At 41.3% G+C, this 22830-nt stretch overlaps 1 protein-coding gene across 1 annotated transcript in view; it reads left to right on the top strand.

Annotated features, from left to right (window-relative positions):
* Positions 1-21320, top strand: part of ITGB1 (integrin subunit beta 1) — a 49790-nt gene extending 28470 nt beyond the window's left edge. The window contains 10 exon segments of the mRNA XM_083378356.1: positions 2262-2420; positions 3541-3636; positions 4461-4550; positions 5020-5160; positions 5293-5495; positions 6082-6320; positions 7195-7417; positions 13724-13956; positions 19865-20031; positions 20418-21320. Of these exon segments, the coding sequence (XP_083234482.1) occupies positions 2262-2420; positions 3541-3636; positions 4461-4550; positions 5020-5160; positions 5293-5495; positions 6082-6320; positions 7195-7417; positions 13724-13956; positions 19865-20031; positions 20418-20492 (1626 nt within the window). The 3' untranslated portion in view covers positions 20493-21320.
* Positions 21321-22830: the final 1510 nt, after the last annotated feature.

The raw sequence follows: 22830 nt of genomic DNA, 5'->3' as shown, positions 1-22830 counted from the left end.
GTTGTTATTATTTTGTTATGTGGTAATTGATTTATATAAAAATGGTTGTCAATAGTGTTAAGTGAATCAGCATTTGAAGGTGACTTTTGGGATGCCATTGTTGAGGAAAAATAATTCTATATTATGTTTATCCATAACCAATAATACAATTTATGTTCTTCATTTGTAACTTATGGATATGGTAAAATACATAATTTAAAGAATAGAAAAATGACAGAAAATCCTTTGTTTGTTTGTTTGTATTTATTTATTAAATTATATGCCTCCTATCTCAGTATCAAATGATTTTGGGTTGCCTTCAACACCATAAAAATATATAAAGATTACAGATAAAAAGGTTCCCCCTGCCTGGTCATGTCCAACTCTAGGGGGCGATGCTCATCTCTGTTTTTAGCCAAGGGAGCCAGCGCTGTCCAAAGATATTTCCGTGGTCATGTGGCTGGCATGACTGTGTACCGATGTGCATGTAACACTGCTACCTTCCCACTGAAGTGGTACCTATTTATCTAGTGGCATTTGCATGCTTTCAAACTGCTAGGTAGGCAGGAGCTGGAGCAAGTAATGGGAGCTTATCCCTTCATACAACGCTTGCTTGAGTCGTGAACCCAGGCTGACAAGCTCAGTGTCTTTAATCATTGGGCCTTTGCCCCCCCCCCAAAAAAAAAGATTAAAACATAAGAGCCGTGGTAGCACAGTGGTTAGGCTAATTCTGCTGACTGCTAGCAGTTCGATGCTCACTTGCTTATGGTTGAGTCAGCCTTCCATCCTTCCGAGGTCAGTAAAATGAGGACCCAGATTGTTGGGGGCAGTAGACTGACTGTAAAACACTTAAGGAGGGCTGTAAAGTATTATGAAATGGTATATAAGTTTAGGTGTTATAGATATTGCTGTTAAAAACATACAAACATAACAGGAAACAATATAAAACAGTAGAAAATATATTAAGTCCAATTGACCTAAAGTAATGTTAATATAGATATAGTAAAAAGAGAAAGAAAAATTTTGCATGCAGATAGGAAGCTGCTTATATGCATAACATATAAGTAGGTAACATATATTTTATGTAATAGTCCCCATGTGTGGACACAGTCCCTGCACTCCTCTGCACATTTACCCCAATGATCACAAGCTCTCTTTCTTAAGAATGGTTATAATTCTTTTTTTATACATATCACTCAGTGTAAATCTTGAGAGTATTCACTTTGTTACTGTAAAAAGAAAAAATGTCTCCTTCAGAAGACTTACTGAATTTAAAATAAAAAAAATATTTTACAACAATAACTTATTGCCAATGGAGTTCATTTTCATGAATTTGAAATTCCCACATTATTCCGTGAGCTATGTATATAAACTAATATATCATCTTCTTACTGTTTAAGGCTACTTAGTTTAGTTGATTCAAATTAATCAAACTAATAATCCTGATAGGCTTCTGAGTAAATACACAGAGAGTAAAGTTTTTTTTCTATCCAGCGTAAGTAAAAATGAACACAGCTTATTTCTTTTCATTTATTTAGATATGTATTCTTGGTAAGTCAAAAAGAAGTGGTCAATTTTTACTCAGAATCCAGTCTGGTTTGGTCGCTGGGACCAGAGGTTTAGTCTTGCGAGCTTTCGGACATGTGCTGGGGCCTGTCATCAGGGTAAATTCCATTAGAGAGAAGTCTGAAAGCTCAGAAGTCTGAACTTCTGGTCCCGATGACCAACTCAGATTGGATCCTGCAATATTATCCTGGGACACATATATTTGCTTGTGACTTTTGCATTTGGTGTAGGTCTTATTTCCATAAAAATTGGCAACTGATTTTTCAAGTTCACAACTTATTATTTCTTGATATTTACAGCACATTACAAAACTAAAGTTTGAATGTAATTTTGGATGACATGTAGCATAAGAATCTCTGCTATTTTATTTTTAGCCATTTTATTTTGCTTGGTTTGGTCAGTCATGTGAAATGTGGAATGTACAAGTTACATTTTTGCTCAGAAAGTCCAATTTTAATATTCATTTGTCTTATCTCATGCCCTTTTTAACTCCCGTTGGTCATGGCTGCCTCAGAGGGCCATCATACCCCTATTAAAAAATTCAGAATACTTGCATGGTTGGTTGTTCTTGAAATAAAATGCTGTCTTGCCTGCTGATTAGATCAGTAACTTTCCTCTTGTTCTGCAATACATGAATATATAGATCATTTCTCTGTTTTATTGACTGCTGAACTTTTAATTTTATATGATCTTTCAAATTCCTTTTTCTCTTTCAGTCAAGAATTGGATGGAGAAGAAACGTCACTCGACTGTTGGTTTTTTCCACGGATGCTGGGTTCCATTTTGCTGGAGACGGGAAGCTTGGAGGAATTGTTTTACCAAATGATGGACAATGTCATTTAGAAAATAATATGTACACAATGAGCCATTACTATGTAAGTATGTTAGGTAGAATATTTAGGTATATTTATTGTGTGTTCATGTGCATGTAATGAAGTAAATATGAAATGTATAATAAAAATTCAATTCCTTATTCTAAAATATACTTTTGCTATATAACAATTTAACAGGAAAAAAACACAGTTTTTTAAAATAAGATTACAAGACCTTTAAGGATTATAAAAAGAATATTTGCTTGCGTGCATGGAATCATGTGTTAATAAAATGATTTTAATAACCCATAGAAATTTTCTTCTGTTTTATATTCCTTCTTATATTTTTCAACTTTACTCTGTATTGTAGAGTCCTTAGTGCTCTCTGTGTTTGGTTATTTACTTAAAGACATTTCACTACTCCAAAGTCTACTAGAGCACAACCACTACAAGCTATGAAAAGGTTAACACTATCATATATCAAAAAACATCTCAGAAACATCCAACAGACTGTTACCAATACACAACATACATTGTAACAGCCAGAATGTAAGATAGATAGAGGATTATAATAATAATAATAATGATAATGATAATAAGTTGGAAGGGACCTTGGAGGTCATCTAGTCCAACCCCCTGCTCAGGCAGGAAACCCTATACCATTTCAGGCAAATGGCTGTCCAGTCTCTTCTTAAAAACCTCCAGTGTTGGAGCATTCACCACCTCTGGAGGCAGGTTGTTCCACTGGTTAATTGTTCTAACTATCAGGAAGTTTTTTCTTAGTTCTAGGTTGCTTCTCTCCTTGACTAGTTTCCATCCGTTGCTTCTTGTCCTGCTTTCAGGTGCTTTGGAGAATAGCTTGGTTCCCTCTTCTTTGTGGCAGCCCCTGAGATATTGGAACACTGCTATCATGTCACCCCTCACTCTTCTCTTCGTTAAACTATACATACCCAATTCCAGCAACCGTTCCCTATATGTTTTAGCCTTCAATCTGACCACATGGGCAGACTCAACCAAGAGTTCGGTTAAAATGCTAGGATGGATGGGATAATAATTACAATTCTTATTTAAAAAGTTAATATCTGCCTGTTTTTATATAATATGTATTCAGAATGTATTATGTATGTTGCACTCAAATATATATTCAATGTATTGTCTCATGAATCTTAACTTTGTTCTTCAGGATTATCCCTCCATTGCTCATCTTGTTCAGAAGCTAAGTGACAATAATATTCAGATAATATTTGCTGTCACAGAGGAATTTCAGCCAGTGTACAAGGTAATGATCAAATAATGTACATTTCTATATCTTAAAAAAACATCCTTGTTTAAATGCCTAGTAAAACAAACGGTAATATAAAGCCCTAGGCAGAAAAGTGAAGGAGTTGGGGGAAATAGGAAATAGAAATAGTGTTTCCATCCATCTTTCCTAAGATATGATCTGTTGGAGGGTTCTCAGGATGCGACAGAAACCTTTCCAGTTCTTCCCAGAGTTCCTATGGGTAATTTAATGCCAGGCATCTGTCATTCTTCTTTTGCTGATGACAATATTTCTTATGAGAAACAAGACTTTACTCTGTATTTCTATGTGGAGATATAAACAGCTGGCAGAAAGACATGGCTGAATGCAAGGTGTTGTCCTCCATGTTGATGAAAGGAAAAGAAAGAGATGGAGTATCTTGAAAGTCACAACTCATTAAGACGATTGTGTCAAGAAAAATTTGGATTCCTAGGCAATGGTTTATATCACTTGTTTATAGCAGTTGAGGAACTTTTAAGCAAGGATGAACTGCATTTCTTAGGGAATGGAAAATGTCTTTGCAAAAAGTCATATGATGCTTGATCAGTTACTTTATACCTAAGTTTAATAAGACTTTAAATTGGATATGGAAGGGAGAATAAGGCACAAATTTAAGTAGGGTAATGCTGATTATTACTATTGGGTAATAGTGATAATAGAGGACACAGAAGATGATTTGGAAAACTTCATCAAGTAGTAGGGAGAACAGTAAACGATGGTATCCCTAGCATCAAGTATGTTTGTATGTTGGTTAAAATGATAATGTGTGTGAATTAACAAAAATTCATTCCTTGTATGTAAAGGAGTTGAAGAATTTGATTCCTAAATCTGCAGTGGGAATGCTGTCTTCAAACTCGAGTAATGTGATTCAGCTGATCATTGATGCTTACAATGTAAGTCCATGCAAATGAATAATTCTTATTATAATCTCTTTGAGTTTCTAAAACATTTTATGACTGTATTGTAGCATTAGTTAAAAGATTATGAAGGCCAAGAATTGTAGATAACAGTTGCTTTGAAATAGTTCCTTTGAAATTGGGTGTGGTTAAGGCACATTAGAATCCGAAAAACCAGAGTTTGAATGCCATTTTAGGCACAGAGCCAGTCGGGTGAACCAGCCACTCATTCTCTCAGCCCAAGGAGAAATGAAGGCAAGAGAAATGCTCTTCTGAAAACATTGCCAAGAAAAGGCAGATGCCAGAAGTCAGCACTGATTTGAAGACATGGATGGGTCTGTGCGCGTGCGTGAGCACGTGTGCACACAATATTTCCTTGAAAGGACTTTGTTAAAATATCTTTTGCAGGAGTTGCACATTCCTTTAGATTCTGTTCATATATCTAAATGTTCAAATTTTATTTTAGTCATTGTCTTCAGAAGTTATTTTGGAAAACAATAAAGTACCTAAGGAGATAGCAATAGAATATAAATCTTTCTGTAAGAACAGAGTGAACGGAACAGGAGATGAAGGAAGAAAGTGCTCTAACATTTCAATTGGAGATGAGGTAAGCTTTGGTGTGCAAAGTCATGCAGACTTCTTATGTGCCCATTGTTACATTATTGCATTGTCCTATATAATGCTATATGTTTCTTTTAATCAGTTTGAACAAATCGCCTCTTTATTGTTTATATTACAGGTTAGATTTGAGATTACAATAACAGCTAATCAATGTCCAGAAAAAGGACAAAATGAAACAATTAAAATCAAACCGCTTGGTTTTACTGAAGAAGTAGAGATTAATCTGGAGTTCATTTGTGAATGTGATTGCCATAACGAAGGAATTGAGGACAGCCATCTGTGCCATTTTGGAAATGGAACATTTGAGTGTGGTGCTTGCAGGTATATAATAAATACTACTTTGCTACTTTGTTTTTGTGGAGAAAAAAAGATCCGTAACTTAATTTTTTATGTAGAAGCATATCCTCCAATTTAGAAAAGGTTAGCTGAGATGTTTAGGAAACTAATAGAGTTCCTTATGAATTAAAGGAATAATTTTGTGCCTAAAAGCCTATAATGATGAAGAGAAATGCAAGCCATGAAATATACATACACACACACAGCCCTATACACACACACACTCACATATGCTCACACCCACACATATATAGGCAGAAATTTTCTCATTTTATCTCACTTTGAGATCATTTTGTGAAGGTGAATGTAAGAGACAAGACTAATTAAAAATGAACATTTTTAGACAGTGCATGATTTTTATCTATATATAAAATATATAGTATATATATGAAGGCCAGCAATCTGTCAGCACTGATCTTGGCAGCATGATACCTCTTGAATTCCAGCAGCTGCTGGGGAACCAATTGAAAGAGGTGATGCTCCTTCTCCCATAGAAGCCGCCCAGTTGCATTTGTTGGTCACAAATGAGGCACATAATGCTGAGCTAAATTTGGTCCATTTTCCTTTTTAGGTGCAAACCTGGGCGTATTGGAAATCACTGTGAATGCAGCATGGAGGAAGTTAATAGTGAAGACATGTCAGGCACCTGTAGGCAGGCTAACAGTTCTGAAATATGTAGCAACAATGGTGAATGTATTTGTGGGCAGTGTGTGTGCAATAAGCGAGAGAATCCATATGAAATCTATTCTGGCTTATATTGCCAGTGTGATAACTTCAAATGTGATCGATCTGATGGTTTAATTTGTGGAGGTAATGAATTCCTTTTCTGTCAAAGGAGCTTTAAAACATAAGCTTGAAACTATTATGATAAAGTAGAATTAAGTGAATAAGAGAAACAGAGATCAGATTAGGAATAGCTTCTCTGTCACAGTTCCATTTCTTTGATTGATTGAAAATATTCAGGCAACTGAACTGACAATTAAAGGTTTTATACTTAACTATGGTACATAAAAGACTATTTAAAGATAATGTTATCCTTTATAATAAGCCCAGTGATAAAAGTGTTTGTTAAAGAAGAAAATCTTTGCATGCTGTCCTATATACATCCTGTTGATCATAATTTTGTATACAATACAATATGCCACTATGTTGTTATGTTCTGTTGTATAGTACAATACGGAGTGATATAATTTGGCAGAAAAACCTGAGCACCATTAACATACAAATTTTAAATAATGTCAAAATAGCCAGATATTGCATGCTTTTATCATCACTTTTCTTGTTTTGGAATTTCTTTAATTAGTAAAGAGAATTTCTTCCCTAAAAATAATCAGGACTAACCTGCAAGCTTTCATAAGACTTCAGAACTGGATTTTAGTTCTGTGCAACTGCAATAAAGCATTTTATTCATGAGAAACTCTCAAAAATTACACCCTCAAAAATAGCACTACATGAAGACTCTGTGCAATATCCTTAAGCCCACCTGAAGACATAAGATCTTTTGTCATCTGTAGTCATAATCTGGATAATTTCAGGAGCAAATCAAAATAGTCACGTGAAGTCTTTGTGACTTCAAGTAGCTCCTGAGGATCTTGTCAAATCCATCCCATTGGCAGAAAATGAGGCAAAGTGTATTCATTTTTATATCGAAATTTGACTAATTTTTTTCTGTTTTTAAATGTAGGACACGGTGAATGTAAATGTCGTGAATGTGATTGCTGGGCAAATTACACTGGCTCTGCTTGTGAGTGTCCCCTAGATACGACTCCTTGTGAAGCTGCAAATGGGCAAATCTGCAATGGTAGAGGAATATGTGAATGTGGAATATGCAACTGTACTGATTCCAAATTTCAGGGACCAACATGTGAGCTGTGTCAGACTTGTCTTGGCGTCTGTGCAGAGCACAAGTAAGATTTTTGATTTTGTAATGAAAATAACTCGTTCTTATAAGATTGCAAACTGATGCAGCAGGTCTTTTTTCAGTGTCATTCTAGAATTCAGATAGCCAGAAACTAAATCTATAACTCCTTCAGAAGAAATGGAGTAGCCTTCATAGTCAATAGAAGAATAGGAAAAGCAATACTGGGATACAATCCCCAAAATGACAGAATGACCTCAATTTGAATCCAAGGCAAACCAGTATCACAGTACTCCAGGTCTATGCCCCAACCACTGGTGCTGAAGAGGATGAAATTGACCATTTCTATGAAGCCCTACAGCACCTTATAGAACTAACACCAAAAAATGATGTCCTTATCATCATGGGGGATTGGAATGCTAAAGTAGGAAGCGAAAAGATAAGCAGAATAACAGGCAAGTTTGGCCTTGGAGTACAAAATGAAGCAGGGCACAGGCTGATAGAATTTTGTCAAAGAATACAATGGTCATAGAAAACACTATTTTCCAACAACCCAAGAGATGGCTCTACACATGGACATCACCAGACGGTCAACACAGAAATCAGATTGACTATGTGCTCTGCAGCCAAAGATGGAGAAGCTCTATACAGTCAGTAAAAACAAGACCAGGAGCTGACTGTGGCTCAGACCATGAGCTTCTCATTGCAGAATTTAGGCTTAACTGACGAACGTGGGGAAAAGCACTAGGCCACTAAGGTATGAACTAAATCATATCCCTGATGAATATACAGTAGAGGTGACAGATTTAAGGAATTAGATCTGATAGACATAGTGCCTGAACAACTATGGATGGAGGTTCGCAACATTGTACAAGAGGTAGCAACTAAAACCATCCCAAAGAAAAATAAATGTAACAAAGCAAAATGGCTATCTGAGGAAGCTTTGCAAATAGCTGCAGACAGGAGGGAAGCGAAAGGCAAGGGAGAAAAAGGAAAGATACACCCAATTGAATGTAGAATTCCAGAGAATAGCTAGAAGAGATAAGAATGCCTTCTTAAATGAACAGTGCAAAGAAATAGAAGAAAACAATAGAATAGGGAGGACTAGAGATCTGTTCAAAAAAATTAGAGAGCTGAACGTTTCATGCAAAAATGGGCATGATAAAGGACCAAAATGGCAGGAACCTAACGGGCAGAAGAGATTAAGAAGAAAAGGCAAAATTACACAGCAGAACTACAAGAACGAGCTTAACGTCCCTGATAACCACAATGAGGTGGTCACTGACCTCGAGCCAGACATCCTAGAACGTGAAGTGAAATGGGCCTTAGGAAAACTGAGCAACAACAAAGCTAGTGGAGGTGACAGTATTCCAGCTGAGCTGTTCAAAATCTTAAAAGACGATGCAGTAAAAGTGCTACACTCAATTTGCCAGCAAATTTGGAAAACTCAACAGTGGCCACAGGATTGGAAAAGATCAGTTTACATTCCAATTCCAAAGAAAGGCAGTGCCAAAGAATGTTCAAACTATTGCACCATTGCGCTCATTTCACATGCTAGTAAAGTTATGCTTAAAATCCCACAAGTTAGACTCCAGCAGTATGTGGATCGAGAACTATCAGAAGTACAAGCAGGATTTCGAAGAGTCAGAGGAACTAGAGATCAAACTGCCAACATACGCTGGATTATGGAGAAAGTTAGGGAGTTCCAGAAAAACATCTATTTCTGCTTCATTGACTATGCTAAAGCCTTTGATTGTGTGGATCACATCAAATTGTGGCAAGTTCTTAAAGAGATGGGAGTACCAGACCATCTTATTTGTCTCTTGAGAAACCTATATGCCGGTCAAGAAGCAACAGTGAGAACTGGACACAGAACCACTGATTGCTTTAAAATTGGGAAAGGAGTCCAGCGAGACTGTATTGTGTCGCCCTGCCTATTTAACTTATATGCAGAGCACATGAGAAAGGCCGGGCACATGAGAAAGTTGGAATTAAAATTGCTGGGAGAAATATCAATAACTGTGTTGGCAAACCTTTTAGAGACCAAGTACCGAAACTGCAACCCCAAACCCACTTATTTATCACCGGATGCTGGGTGGGCGTGGCCCACTGGGTGGGCGTAGCTGTGGTGGTCATGGAAGATTGGGTGGGTGTGGCTGAGGTGAGCGTGGTCATCTCAATTTTGCTCGTGTGGAGGGATGCCTGTCGGGGGTGGGGAGGGTTGGGGGGACCCAGGGGGTCTCTGGCAGGTGGGGTAGTAGGCAGGAGTCTCATCCTGTGGGTTGAGGTGAGGCAGGGTGGGGGTGCCATTGCCATGGGGCAAGGCAAAGAATGGGGCAGGTGCTGCCTGACATTTTTGTCCCCCGCACACAGAGGCCAGCAAGTGCATGGGGGCCAGCGGTGTCCGTCAGTAGCCACAGCCTGCCGGCCCCTTGACAGGTGTAATCTGGGGCTCCACAGCCCATCACCAGCAGTTCAAAGAAGCCGCCTCTGAGATGGATGGCCGGCCAACAGCTGAGGAGGTGATGCAGTGGGTTGTGCCTGGGTAAAGAAGAGCGTGCGAGGTCAGGAGGGACCGGGTGGGGTGGAGAGAAACCAGCTGTGTCGGGATGCATCCGGCCACGTGGGACCTTGGTGAGTTAGCAGGTGGCTGGTTGAAGAGGGACAGTTGCCATCTCCGGGGCATGGTGCGTCTGCCCACAGAGACGGCTCTGAGTGCCACCTCTGGCACCCGTGCCATAGATTCGCCACCACTGACCTAAGATATCCAGATGATACCATTCTAAGTGAAGAGGAATTAAAGAGCCTCTTGTTATGAGTGAAGAAGGAGAGTGCAAAAGTTCGGTTGAAACTAAACATTAAGAAAACCAAGATCATGGCATACGGCCCTGTCAAGTCCTGGCAAATAGTTGGGGAAGAAATGGAGATAGTGACAGATTTTTTTTTCCTGGGCTCCAAGATCACCGCAGATGGGGACTGCAGCCAAGAAATTAAAAGACACTCCTGTGGAGGAAGGCCATGGCAAATCTAGACAGCACACTAAAAAGCAGAGACATCACCCTGCCAACAAAAGTGCGTATAGTCAAGGCTATGGTCTTCCCAGTTGCAATGTATGGCTGTGAAAGTTGGACAATAAGAAAGGCTGAGCGCCAGAGAATTGAGGCCTTTGAACTATGGTGCTGGAGGAGACTCCTGTGAGTCCCTTGGACTGCAAGGCGATCAAACCGGTCAGTCCTAGAGGAGATCAACCTTGACTGCTCTTTAGAAGGCCAGATCCTGAAGTTGAAACTCAAATACTTTGGCCACCTAATGAGAAGGAAGGACTCACTGGAGAAGAGCCTAATGCTGGGAAAGGTTGAGGGCAAGAGAAGAAAGGGACGACAGAGAATGAGGTGGCTGGATGGAGTCACTGAAGCAGTAGGCGTGAGCCTAAATGGACTCCAGAAGATGGTAGAGGACAGGAAGGCCTGGAGGAACATCCATGGGGTCATGATGGGTCGGACACAACTTCACAACTAACAACAACAACAACATCTATAACAGAAAAAAGTCCTCTTGTTAAGTGGATTATATAACCTGTAGAGGCATTTTCATGCAGAAGTTAACTATTGGAACAGGTTGAGATAAAGGAGAAGAGCCCTTTTTGCTGTAACCCATCCCTGTGGAACATTGATCCACCAAAGGTGAGAATTGCCCTTTCCCTTTAGGCCTTCTGGAAGGGTATCAAAAGCTGGTTTTGCTGGGCTTCTGGTTTGCTTGCACCGTGCTTTCGGACATACAGAGAGAGCTCCCTCCCTGCCGTCTGATCTTTCTTCATTGGAGGACCCTGAAAAGGGTCAAAAGTCACCCTGGATGGGTGACCATCGCAAGGAAGCCCTCCTGTGATCGTGGAAGGCCAGCAGCTCTCCACTTGAATCCGGAGCAGCTCCTTTTGGCCCGAAGAAGAAGAGACCAGCCATCAACATGGCCAATCATTAAGCTATTCCCGGCTGAAAGCCAAAGCACCATCTAGCACAATCTTTTGCTTATTCTGACAGTTGACCGAATAACAAAGTTGTCCTTGATATTATCTTCAAAGACAAGTGTGGGAACACCTGGCACTGAAAACAACTTTTAAGAGCATTGGAGGTGGAAAATTATTGACTTCCATTAAAATAGCCTCCATGGAAGACTTAGCTGTAAATACCAACGAAATGGATGACTATATCCCACCACTTAATTACAAATTGATTTTGGACACAATCTTGGCTATAACTGAGCAAATTAAAGCCAAATTGCATGATAAACCTGACAACTTAAAGCCATCAGACCACACTTTGACCTTAAATGATGAACTGACAACCCCAAAACAAATAGAACTGGAAATTAACACTGAAATAGGAGACTTCAAAGAGCAACAAACGCAGCCTACAGAGAACTTTGAAGTCCAAACTCCAACTTTAACTACAAAACTTACAGTTCAAAAAACAACACCTGAAGAAAGCAACAGTAAGAGCGAAGATATCAAAGGCTTTCAAATACAGTATGTTGAGTATTCATCTAATCAAACAATAACATTAGCTACTACGTTCTACCTAACCCAGATGGAACTGGAACAAGAAGTATAGCAAACATCAAAAACTGAGCTATTAAAGCAATATTTCAATGATTGTAAAGAGGACACCAGCTTGGCAAAACTGTCATTTGGATGGTCTCCGTGGATTCAAATAGGTGGAGGAGAAAGAGAGACACATCTAAGAATTTAAAGACACTAAGATGGAAGCTTGATTGGCACAAAAGGAAGGTGAGAGTTAGATTTAAAGATATAGACTTGGTTTTTTGGGGGGATTTGTAAGGACAACTTTAAAAAATCTTTTTTGATGGACTAAGGGGAATCTTAAAATATATATAAACATTTCATATTTAGGTTTTAGATTTTTAAAGGAAAACAAAATTAAGCTTTTAGAATAAAACTTTGAATTATACTATAGAATTTGGAATCTTATAAGATAGTATTTTAATAAGTGTTGAATGGTTAAGACAAAAATCTTTTCAAACAATTGAGGATTTTTTAAGATGAAAACTTAAATTTACTGTTAAATCATGAGAATGATTTGTAATGAACAATGTAAGTTTTGTAAACAAGAGAATTATTCTTTACTGAAATAGGGAATAGTAGGTTACCCAAAAAGTAAGCTTTCTTCTGTATATAATAGGCTACTTTAGAGTATTTTATTGCAACTAGGTAAAACTTAAAATCAGGATTTTGATATCTATTAGTCTAATTACATTGAAAACTTTCTTAATTGATTAGGTCATATCTAGAAATGTACTAACTTGATTACTTTGACTATGTGAAAACTAAGGGAATCAGAGAGGGAATCTTTATTGATGCAACCTGAACTATTTACAAACAACTTGTTATTTGTTACTTTTCACTACCCAATCACCATGTTGCTTCACAAGTACATGTATATGTAAATATTGAAAAACCAATAAAACTTGATTAAAAAAAACAAAACTGGTTTTGCTGGTTGGCCTGGCGCCCTGAGGTGCTACTTGCCACTGGAGGTGGCTAATAGGGTAAGAAGATCTCATCCCTATCTAGTCTGTCTCTTGGTTCTTATATATGTGGCTTTAGTGTAGTTTTTAACAATTATTTTAATGTTGATTTAATATTTTAGCTATTTTTCTATGATTTGTAAGCCTCTTAGTGTCATTTTGTAGGGGAGATAAGCAGCATAAAAATTTAATAAATAAACTATTATCCTGGTTATGGCCAGGACAGGGGTGAGCATTTTTGTCTTCAAATAGCATTAGTGTGCCATCTCAGTGGAAAAAATATTTGCTGGAGTAATATATCACCAGGTACAATGTATTATGGGACATTATATGAATGTCTTAAATCCAAAGCCCTTTGTTTTTCCGAAAGGGAAGTGAGATCAGGTGCTATAGCAGATGTTTTCTTCAGTAAAGGGAAAATTCAAAAATACAATTCTTATTTCTCCCCCCCCCCCAAAGATCTTGTACTACATAAGTTGGCAGATTTGGGGAAGATCACTCCCCATACATCTCTTTCCATCTTCTCCCTCCGAAGAGAGGAGCCTTTCAAAAGTGTCTTTAATGAGTGGCTTTAATACAAGCTAAACATCTACTTTAGTAATGGTTACTGAGTGTAGGATTGTATAGTAAGAGTGACATCATTCAGAATCTTCTTTAAGAGATAATGCACTCAAGGCCAGAAGGAAAAATCCACTATGTTTAAGTAATCTGAGATTTAAGCTTTTATTTAAGTTTATAATTGCCATTTTGTCAAGCCTTCCTCATAAAATGGATGATATTATACTGATTTGTGCTTCATCTTCTTTGCAAACAGAGATTGTGTCCAATGCAAAGCCTTTAACAAAGGAGAAAAAAAAGAACGGTGTGAAAAAGAATGTTCACACTTTAGTTTGGAGCTGGTGGATCGTAGAGAAAAGTTGCCACAACCTGGACAGTACGATGCTTTGACTCACTGCAAGGAGAAGGATATTGATGACTGTTGGTTTTACTTTACATACTCTGTTGACTCAAATAACAAGGCCATTGTTCATGTGGTAAAGACACCAGGTATGCTTTGGTGCTCATAGACAGTTTTGACATTAGGGGATGCTTAAACCTAAACTCATTTACCTATCCCTATTCTTAATTTAATTTCTTGTGCTTCATAACATCCAGAATTTTATGTATGTGTGTTATTATCATCCTCTTTGAAAATAGTGTATTTAAAATACAGCTCTTAGTAGATATTTATTTTAAAAAACCAAGAGGATGTTGTTGAATACTCACAAAATGAACCCAAAGGACTATTGGAACTATCAGTGAGTTTGTGGCTATTGCTTCATTGGCTCCTTTACCCAACCTCCATTGATTATACTAAAGAAATGTTTTATGCCTAATTGTCCAGTTCTCACTCGGGCAGTAAATCCATGCAGGTATTTTTAAATTGGAAACAGCCCAAAGGATTGGTAAACCTGATCAGTGGTCAAACTCCCACCTTGTTCTTTGCACATTCCTCAGCAAATCACTCATGCCCTGGTCACGTCACAGCTTGATTACCCTATAGGGCTGCTCTTGGGAACCACTTGGAAGCTTCAGCAGGTCCAGAATGCAACAGTAATAGGCATGCATCTTATACCTATGTAATACCACGACTCCACAACCTGCAATTTTCTTCAGGTTTTGATTCAAAGGGTTAGTCATTACCTATAAAACGTACATGGCATAGATTCTGGATACTTGAGGGGCCACCTATCTCTCATTGTATTTGCCTGACTAATTAATTTTGGTAGGGTTGCTGCACTTTGGGTTCCATTCATTGAACAATGCCATCAAGGTGGCCTTGGAAGCACCCCTGCCCTGTTCATGCCCTCTAAAATGAGCTTGTCCCTGAGATTCATAAGGCTGCCCAAGGTCTCCAGAGAGGATAATTGTTATCTTTTTTTTTCTTTCTATTCTCTAACATTCCCCCCTTTTTTTCCTTTGCCTTGTGCTGGTTTTGTGTGCTTTTCTGTTTTTGTTTTAAAATGTTGTAAGCCACTCAGATACAGTATGCTGGGATTTGGGCAGCATATAAATTTAATTACCGTATATACTTGAGTATAAGCCGACTCGAGTATAAGCCGAGACCCCCAAATTCACCCCCAAAAACTGGAAAAAGTTATTGACTCGAATATAAGCCGAGGCTGGGAAATGCAGCAGCTGGAGGCTGGATCCCCCGAAAGACGTCTCTGCTGAGATGAGAGAACGGGGTGGAAAAGCCGCCGAGAGAATGGGGCGGTGGAGTGCTCCACTGAGAGAATGGGGCGGCTTGCTGTTCTCTCGGTGCAGCACGGCAGAGGCTGGATCTCGCGAAAGAAGTCTCTGCTGAGCGAGAGAATGAGGCGTCTCAGCGCCCATTTTCTCGGCGAAGACTTCTTTCGGGGGATGCAGCTTCTGCCGCCCCTTTCTCTCAGCTGCCCAGTGGAACAGCTTGCCACCAGAAATCAAGAGTGCTCCATCACTGGAGGTTTTTAAGAAGAGACTGGACATTCACTTGTCTGAGATGGTATCGGTCAGTGGTGGCGAAACTTTTAGAGACCGAGTGCCCAAACCGCAAGCCAAAATCCACTTGTTTATCACAAAGTGCCAAGGCAGCATCGGCATTCTGGTGCCCTCGGGGGAGGGGACAGGGAGGCGCCTCTGAGTGCCGCCTCTGGCACGAAAAAAAAGGGGGAGCAAAAAATGGGCCACCGTACCGCAAGGCACAAAAACGCCAACCGCCGCACCGCAGGGTGCAGATACAAGGCACCGCACCATGTGAGAACGGGGCTGGGCTAGTGAGTATCACGCAGGCACTAGCCCCGCCCCCTTTGCAGCATGTGCCTGCTCGTGGCCCCGTGCACGCATGCACGCATGTAAAATGCTTCCCCCTCCCTTTTCTTCCAGTCCACCAACCGACAAGGACCTGCTGCTGGCAGCGGTGGTGGCGCACGTGCCAACAGAGAGGGCTCTGAGTGCCACCTCTGGCAGGCATGCCATAGGTTCACCACCACTGGTATAGGTCCTCTTGCTTGAGCAAGGGGCTGGACTAGAAGACCTCCAAGGTCCCTTCCAGCTCTATTCTATTATTCTATTCTATTCTATTCTATTCTATTCTATTCAATTCTATTCTATTCTATTCTATTCACTTTCTATATTTCTATTCTATTCTATTCCATTCACTTTCTATATTTCTATTCTATTCTATTCTATTCTATTCACTTTCTATATTTCTATTCTATTCTATTCACTTTCTATATTTCTATTCTATTCTATTCTATTCTATTCTATTCTATTCTATTCACTTTCTATATTTCTATTCTATTCTATTCTATTCTATTCTATTCTATTCTATTCTATTCTTATTACCATTCTCTATTCTATTCTATTCTATTCACTTTCTATATTTCTATTCTATTCTATTCTATTCCATTCACTTTCTATATTTCTATTCTATTCTATTCTATTCTATTCTATTCTATTCTATTCTTATTACCATTCTCTATTCTATTCTATTCACTTTCTATATTTCTATTCTATTCTATTCTATTCTATTCTATTCTATTCTATTCTATTCTATTCTATTCTATTCACTTTCTATATTTCTATTCTATTCTATTCTATTCTATTCTATTCTATTCTATTCACTTTCTATATTTCTATTCTATTCTATTCTATTCTATTCTATTCTATTCTATTCTATTCACTTTCTATATTTCTATTCTATTCTATTCACTTTCTATATTTCTATTCTATTCTATTCACTTTCTATATTTCTATTCTATTCTATTCTATTCTATTCTATTCTGTTCTGTTCTGTTCTGTTCTACGTTCTGTTCCAATCCATTCCATATTTTCTATTCCATTCTGTTCCACTGTCAGAGCCCATCGGAGGCAACCCAGTCAGCCCACACAGGAGTTACACTAAGGCTACGCAGCCTCTCCTCTCAACCTGAACCCCTCCTTACCTTTCCTTTTATCTGCATCCTATTTTTAACTGCCGGCTCTGCCCAGCCCTATTTTGTCCTTGAGCACTCGTGAGCTCATCAAGAACAGAAGGTAACCGTGGGGGCAGGGCAAGATCTGCAAGATCCCCATTTGCATTTGAGTTTGCCATCCCATCTGGTTCGAGATAACACACGAGAGAGAGAGAGAGAGAGAGAGAGAGAGAGAGAGAGAGAGAGAGAGAGAGAGAGAGAGAGAGAATTTTGCAGCGCGTTTGCTTTCAGCTTCGTGGGAACCGAGGAAGCAAAACAAGATGCAAAGTCTAAAATCTATAGGCTCATAAACCACCCTGGTTTCTTGAAACAAACCGGGATTTCTCTACCCCAACCTTGAAACCATGGATCGAGTGAATCTCTTTACCGAAGAATGTGTGTGTGTGTGGAGGAAGGGAGGGAGGGAGGGAGGGAGAGAGAGAGAGAGAGAGAATTTTGCAGCGCGTTTGCTTTCAGCCTTCAACGAAGAAGGGAATGTTCTCCACTTCTCCCTCAACTTTTTCTTTCCTCAGGAACCAGAGGCAAGGGCTTTCTGTTTGTTTGTTTGTTTTACCACGAGTTGACAGTTGGGCAGAAACCAGAGGGGGAAAAAAAAGAGTTTCGGGCTTCGTGGGAACCGAGGAAGCAAAACAAGATGCAAAGTCTAAAATCTATAGGCTCATAAACCACCCCGGTTTCTTGAAATAAACCGGGATTTCTCTACCCCAACCTTGAAACAATGGATCGAGTGAATCTCTTTACCGAAGAATGTGTGTGTGTGGAGGAAGGGAGGGAGGGAGGGAGGGAGAGAGAGAGAGAGAGAGAGAGAGAGAATTTTGCAGCGCGTTTGCTTTCAGCTTTCAACGAAGAAGGGAATGTTCTCCACTTCTCCCTCAACTTTTTCTTTCCTTAGGAACCAGAGGCAAGGGCTTTCTGTTTGTTTGTTTGTTTGTTTGTTTTACCACGAGTTGACAGTTGGGCAGAAACCAGAGGGGAAAAAAAAGAGTTTCGGGCTTCATGGGAACCGAGGAAGCAAAACAAGATGCAAAGTCTAAAATCTATAGGCTCATAAACCACCCCGGTTTCTTGAAACAAACCGGGATTTCTCTACCCCAACCTTGAAACCATCGATCGAGTGAATCTCTTTACCGAAGAATGTGTGTGTGTGTGGAGGAAGGGAGGGAGGGAGGGCGAGCGGGCGAGGCAGCGGGCGAACGAGCGGGCGAGCGAGCGAGCAGGCGAGGCAGCGGGCAAGCGGGCGAGGCAGCGGGCGAGCGAACGAGCGGGCAAGGCAGCGGGCGGGCGAGCGGGCGAGGCAGCGGACGAGGCAGCGGGCGGGAGAGCGAGCGGGCGAGGCAGCGGGCGAACGAGCGGGCGAACGAGCGAGCAGGCGAGGCAGCGGGCAAGCGGGCGAGGCAGCGGGCGAGCAAACGAGCGGGCGAGGCAGCGGGCGGGCGAGCGAGCGGGCGAGGCGGCGGGCGAGCGAGGCAGCGGGCGGGAGAGCGAGCGGGCGAGGCAGCGGGCGAGCGAACGAGCGGGCGAGGCGGCGGGCGAGCGGGCGAGGCGGCGGGCGGGTGAGCGGGCGAGGCGGCGGGCGGACGAGCGGGCGAGGCGGCGGGCGGACGAGCGAGCGGGCGAGGCGGCGGGCGAGCGAGGCAGCGGGCGGGAGAGCGAGCGGGCGAGGCAGCGGGCGAGCGAACGAGCGGGCGAGGCGGCGGGCGGGCGAGCGGGCGAGGCGGCAGGCGAGCGAGGCGGCGGGCGGGCGAGCGGGCGAGGCGGCGGGCGGGCGAGCGAGCGGGCGAGGCGGCGGGCGAGCGAGGCAGCGGGCGGGAGAGCGAGCAGGCGAGGCAGCGGGCGGGAGAGCGAGCGGGCGAGGCAGCGGGCGAATGAGCGGGCGAGCGAGCGAGCAGGCGAGGCAGCGGGCAAGCGGGTGAGGCAGCGGGCGAGCGAACGAGCGGGCAAGGCAGCGGGCGGGCGAGCGGGCGAGGCAGCGGGCGGGCGAGCGGGCGAGGCAGCGGGAGGGCGAGCGAGGGGGCGAGCGAGCGGGCGAGGCGGCGAGCGAGCGGGCGAGGCGGCGAGCGAGGCAGCGGGCGGGTGAGCGGGCGAGGCAGCGGGTGAGCAACCGAGCGGGCGAGGCAGCGGGCAAGCAGGCGAGGCAGTGGGCGAGCGAGCGCGCTCCGCAGGGCAGGCTCTCTCCGCCGGGACGTGGGCGGCGGCGGCTGGCTGTGGCTTCGGGGCGGCGCTGAGCTGCGCGGCCGCCCTCCCGCCCTGCCTGCCCCCGGCCGGTGCCTTCGCCCCGCAAGCCCCCCCCCCGACTTGCCCGGAGGAAGCGGCGGCGGCGCGGCGCTGCGGGCCGGGAGGGGAGGGGGGCGCGGCAGGGGCTGCCCCTCCTGCCAAGGAGCCGAGCCCGGCGGCGTGTGTGTGTGTGTGTGTGTGTGTGTGTGTGTGTGTGTGTCAGACCTGCAGGAATGGCTAGTAAAGGTGGCGGCAGTCCGGCATTTGCGTTTCTCTGTGTGTCAAGCCCCGTGGGCTCGACACACAGGAAGGGGGGGGAATGCCGGAATGCCGCTTCCCTACCAGCCATTCCCGTGGGTCTGACACACACACGCATGCACGAGGGGGAGAAACAACGCTGGACTGCCGCCAGCTCTGCAAGGCTCTGCCGCTCCCTTCTCTCAGCAGCCTGTTCCGAACTAAGGGACAGTTCTTTTTTTTTTGTTCACTGGAGTATAAGCCGAAGTGGAGTTTTTCAGCCCGAAAAGTGGGCTGAAAAATTCGGCTTATACTCAAGTATATACGGTAATAGTATCTATTCCAGGTTCTTGGGAAGAACAGGTAGATAAAAATGCTAAATCCAGTCTTAAACATCTGGCTGATTGTACAGTCATTATCTAAGAACAATATTAATTATTCATATTTTTAGATGGCTGTTTCATATTGCAAGTGTATTAAAATTATGCTTCATTAATTTTGTTTGCTAGAATGCCCAAGTGGTCCTGACATCATTCCTATTGTTGCTGGTGTGGTTGCTGGAATTGTTCTTATTGGTCTAGCTTTATTGCTGATTTGGAAGTTACTTATGATCATTCATGATAGAAGAGAATTTGCAAAATTTGAGAAAGAAAAAATGAATGCAAAATGGGATACGGTGAGTTACTATTTTAATAACCTTAAGCAGGTATACATATCTGAAAATAGTTTGCATGTTTCATAAATTTCAGGCATCAATTTAGAAAAATATGTATGTTAGTCAGACTTGCTTTCTGTACATCTCCAGATCATTCCAAGCTGGAAAAGACATATTATCATAATTCTTTTAAAAGCTTTCAGTCTTTTAAATATTAACACCAAGATTTTCCAGTTGTACACCTCAATATTTTGTTCTCTTTTAGGATATTACTAGGATTGTATTCATTTGAATATGATTGAATACAACCCTAAATCTTAGAACTAACATTTATGTTAGAGCACGACCTTTTTTCTTCAGACTGTTGTCTCTTTTGTATTCCACATTGATGATTTTTCTACCTTCAGCAAGAAAATCCAATATACAAGAGTCCTATTAATAATTTCAAGAATCCAAACTATGGACGTAAAGCTGGTCTCTAAGTTTCCGTTCGTATTTTCTTTTCTATTTCTTTCTCTTTGCATGAGCTTTTCTTCAGGCTTACTGAATGCAGCTTTAACTAATTATTGCTTGATTCCTAACACCTTTAATTGCTGCATCTTTCTTTGAATTAAGTAACAGAATTTAGAGAGCCAGTTTAGTGTAATAATAAACCGGGTTAGAACATGGGAAACTAAATTCTAGTCTTAGGCATGTAGTCTTTGGATTTTGAACATATTACACTTTTTGTCGGCTATAGGAAGAAGGTAATAGAACATCATTTCTGAAGCATTTTGGCAAGGGCAGCCAATAAATAAAGAGGAAATGGACAAGCATTTAAGAACCCATTTTGCTCCCTTTAGTAAAATCTGAAACACTGATGAGTAAAACAAGGACCTCCACCAAAAAAAGTGGGAAATGCAAACCAGAGCACTTTCTCTTCGTGATAAGGGCCTCTATGCAAAATTATATTAATCACGTGTTTATGCTTTGTCCCTTTTCCAGCCTTAGGGCTTGGCAAATATGAGATGTAATGCTCTTCAAATCTGGTAAAATAAACAAGGCATGATGTAGCTTAATTTAAAGTACTTCTAGTTGTTAATGGAACAAATTTATTTAGTGCATTGTCACTGAGATCACTCTTTTTATCTGGCTAGTTAGTTTACTTGAGAATAGTGATCGAGAACACTATCCCCAGATGACTCTTGTGACAATGGCCACTAACTAAATATATTCTTGAGAGAAAAAAGCATCAATGGCAGGAAATGGAGTACAGCACAAAGAGATACAGCAGACATGTCAAACACAAGGCCCGGGGGCCGGATCCGGCCCGCGAAGTAGTTTCATGTGGCCCGCGAAGCCATCCTGGAAACAGTGAGGGAACGGGCCCCACTGCCTTGGCCCTGGCCCAGAGACCCTCCTTCTGCCAGAGACCCTCAGATCTGTCCCACTCCTGCCCAGGCCCCCATAGGCACCCTTGATGCAAACGATGTAGAGCTGGCCACGCCCACCCAGTAGGCCATATGCAATCTAGCCACGCCCACCCAGCAGGCCACGCCCACCCTGGCCATGCCCACCCGGCCCCCTGAGGGCAACCGCAATGCTGATGCGGCCCTCAATGAAATTGAGTTTGACACCCCTGAGATACAGTCTTGGCAACATATAAAATAATTCTTTTTAAATGTTGATTTCTATTCGAGCTGAACTTGAAAATAGCGTGATAAGGTAGAAAATAATTAGACTGAACTTTGTTGATAGTTTATATAGTTCAACCTTAATTTGTGGCACAACCAGAGTATTATACGTAAATATGCTGCATTCTTCACATATATGTCCTTTTCTTACTTTTTCTCATTTCTTTTATTCTATTTCCATTCCATCTCTTATTTGATAATTCAGTTGTTTTTTATTTCTGAATACTCTGATGCTATGAATATGATTATATGATTGCCAATGATAATCCTGAAAAGAGACAAAACATTTGCCCCAAGCTTTAAAAAGAATAGTTAGCAGAGGTTCAAAAATAGTATCCTGGACTAAAGTCTATAATTCTTGGATGCAGTACAATGTTGGTTTTTAAAGTCTGATAATATAATGAATTTCAGTATAGGGAATTTGTTGAAAATCAGTTTGATGTGTCAACATTTATGTAATTTGGAACAAATTCATCCATGCTTAAACAACCTGATTATACAGGTTTTGTGTGTGAGTCGCAAGTCCTCTCTTCTGTTTGCTGTTTGTGAGCTTTATTCCTCAATATTGAAGGATGGATTTGCTGTGTTCACATTGAAACTAATTTTATGGCTGATCTTACTTAGATCATGAAAGACTTGAGTAATAAAGGAGCACTTGGCTGTGATTTTTTCTGATATAGCAATGTCAGTGTTAATTTTGTACTGTCAAAAATACATCCAAAGTTTCCTTTAATTAAAGTATGTATATACTGGAGGGAATATGGAATCAATAGAGGCATGTAAAGAAAAACATTTTTTTTCTTTTCAAAATTTTTTTTTAATATTTATTTAATGGCCACCCATATCATCATGCATTAAAGTGTTGTGAAATTCCTATGAATAGATTATTCGTAGTGCCTTTCCTTTAGCCCCTTGATTATTTAAAGAATAATTTATGGTACTAAATGTGTAGTAAAAATTAAAAATGCTAGATAGATAATCTGTAATATTTCCCTCCCCCTCGCTTCCAAAAAACAAAAGGCTTGCTTGTTTCAATCTTGTTGATCCAATGCAGGAACTGTGGAATCCTGTATGCACATGAATATCTAGACTGGCTTGGCAGTATGTGAAAATACTTTTTCAATAAGTTGACTGTTTTTTTATTCTA

The sequence above is a fragment of the Vipera ursinii genome (genome assembly GCF_947247035.1).
Source record: "Vipera ursinii genome assembly, chromosome: Z".
NCBI classification, from domain to species: Eukaryota; Metazoa; Chordata; class Lepidosauria; order Squamata; family Viperidae; genus Vipera; species Vipera ursinii.
This window is presented reverse-complemented; position numbering and strand designations above follow the sequence as displayed.